Source organism: Apis dorsata, unplaced genomic scaffold (assembly GCF_000469605.1).
Source record: "Apis dorsata unplaced genomic scaffold, Apis dorsata 1.3 scaffold_217, whole genome shotgun sequence".
Classification (NCBI taxonomy): Eukaryota; Metazoa; Arthropoda; class Insecta; order Hymenoptera; family Apidae; genus Apis; species Apis dorsata.
Window position 1 is genome coordinate 348,392 of NW_006263500.1, and position 2,411 is coordinate 350,802.

At 33.5% G+C, this 2,411-nt stretch overlaps 2 protein-coding genes across 4 annotated transcripts in view; both read left to right on the forward strand.

Moving 5' to 3' along the window:
- Positions 1-246, forward strand: part of LOC102681556 (odorant receptor 49b-like) — a 1,892-nt gene extending 1,646 nt beyond the window's left edge. Inside the window, exons 5-6 of one of the 3 annotated variants that reach the window (XM_031510238.1) lie at positions 1-25; positions 91-246. In XM_031510238.1, coding sequence (XP_031366098.1) covers positions 1-25; positions 91-158 — 93 coding nt within the window. In that variant the 3' untranslated portion in view covers positions 159-246. The other 2 variants (XM_031510239.1, XM_031510237.1) reach the window with 2 other exon arrangements.
- A 354-nt stretch (positions 247-600) lies between these two features.
- Positions 601-2,411, forward strand: part of LOC102681679 (odorant receptor 4-like) — a 2,467-nt gene continuing 656 nt past the window's right edge. Inside the window, exons 1-4 of the mRNA XM_031510256.1 lie at positions 601-1,859; positions 1,938-2,037; positions 2,118-2,228; positions 2,295-2,410. Of these exons, the coding sequence (XP_031366116.1) occupies positions 1,081-1,859; positions 1,938-2,037; positions 2,118-2,228; positions 2,295-2,410 (1,106 nt within the window). The 5' untranslated portion in view covers positions 601-1,080. The remainder of the gene's footprint in view (positions 1,860-1,937; positions 2,038-2,117; positions 2,229-2,294; position 2,411) is intronic.

Here is a 2,411-nt window from a genome sequence, read left to right on the forward strand (position 1 = left end):
CATATCTTTAGCCACTTTTACCGACGTATGTATCAAAATATTAAATTGTGTTTCTCATATCTCGTACATGGCTCTAATTTTATATTCCAGATCATAAAGACAACTGTAGGATACTTGAACATGTTGCAAAAAGTTACTTAAGTTATCATATTTTTTAAAATAGTCAAATATCTGTTAAAATATCAATAATAGTCATTCTTGTCCACTTGTAAACTTTTGAAATCGGTAAAAATTTTTTTTGAAAGATATGAAGTATTATATTATATTAGTAAGATTTTTACATAAAAATTTCCTTGTAAACAGCATACACAATCTGTAATTTTTTTTTCTTTTAATTTTGTGCTTAATTTTATTCATAACACTGATAAAATATGTCTTCCAAATCACGTTCATTTAAAAAGTCAAAGTTTTTATATTAAGTATAGAATAATACTATTTTATATTTTTAAAAATATAATTTTAAAAATCGATGTTATTGTCCCCGTTTTACGTAGAATTTTAATAATTGAAACACAAGAGTTCCCCTTTACTTACTATCACGGTAATAACTGTTCGTAACCCGTGTAAACTTTATGGACAGTGAAAAACGTCTGGTAGAAACTACAAATCATTTCAAACTCGAAGTCGTCAGATTTTCAAACACTTTTCAATTCAATTCTCCCTGAAAATAACACACAATTCGATTTCTTCGAACATTATCATAACAAGTATCATTTCTTCAACGATCAAAGATATCAACAGTATATCAGTATATCAAAAGAAAAAAAAATTCTATTCTACTCTACATAATATCGTTTATTCATCGAAAAACCCATGCTCTTTGAGGAAAGTTCAAACAGGTAATTTCGTCCAATTTTCTTTTATCCTTTTGTAAAAATTCAAAACCCTATTCCACAATCCCCACATGTAAAAAAAAATTAAAATCGTTTCACGGTAACAATTCGACGGTTGAATTCGCGGATATTTAAATTTTTAAACACGCAAGCGCAATGAAGTCTCGGAAATCATCGCCGTTTCCAGTTACGATACGCAGTGGAGTTGCGTTCAACCTATCATCCGTTCGACCGATCATTAAAAAAAATGTCACGAATAGGGAACGCGGAAGATGGCATGAGACACACCATATGGTTCGCGAATATGCTTCTGGGAAAGTTAGGCGCATGGCCGAATCGCGCCACATCTTCCACGTTTTCGAGAACTCGGAATTACATTTTAATTTTTATGTGTTATTCGGTGCAACTAGTTATATTGATACCAGGCATTCTGCATTTTTTTTTGAAGGAGAAAGACAGCAGGAAAAAAGTGAAGATATTGATACCGTTGATAAACGGTTATCTGCAATTGTGCAGATACTCGTTGGTATTACGATCGGCGAACAAGTTATGTTTCTTGTTAAAGGAGATGAAGAAAGATTGGATGAACATCTCGGAAGAGGAGCAATTGATATTTCGTAGCAAAGCGAGTATCGGGCACAGGCTGATGTCAGTGGTAGCGATCATTATGTACAGTGCAGGTTTGGGTTATCGAACATTTATTCCTCTTTCGAAAGGTAGAATACTTTTGCCGGATAATACGACTATAAGATTGCTACCGTGTCCCGGTTATTACATATTTTTTAATGAACAAATTACTCCGAATTACGAGATAGTTTTCACATTGCAAGTCATCGGTGGACTACTTAGCTATACAATTATGTGCGGTACGACCAGTATGTGCGCCATGCTTTGCTTGCATGCGACCAGTTTACTGCGTATTTTAGTGAAAAAGATAAACGAGCTTACGAAGCAGTCGGATGTTAACGAGAGTGCTGTGCATATGAAAATCACGGATATTGTTCGTTATCAAACCAAGATCAAACAGTGAGTGAAAACGAAAAAAGAAAAATTGATATTTTAATATAGCTTAAAAGATTATGTGTAATTGGAAGTTAATTTTAGATTTTTAAATGATGTTGAACACATTACCACATATCTTTTTCTGCTCGAGATCATTGATGAAACAGGCATAGGATGCGTGATTGGATACTGTGCTATCAGGGTATGAATGAAAGCTTCTTTTAAAGATTTCTTTCTCTTCTTTCTTAAATGATCCGTAACACGTTACTGGTAATGTTTCAGGAATGGGAAGATAGCGATGCCACAGCTGCGATAATCTATCTTTTGTTAGAAGCATCTGTATTTGGCGTCACTTTCACGATGTGTTACGTTGGTCAAATTCTCATTGATGAAGTATATGTGTTTTGTTACATTTTGCATACTTTTATGACAAGTGTCACATGTTTAAACTTCATTCAGGGAAATAATGTAAGAAGAATGTCCATCACGATAAATTGGTACCGGTTTCCTGCGAAAGAAGCACGGAATTTAATATTAGTGATTATTATGTCATCTTATCCAGTAAAACTCACAGCA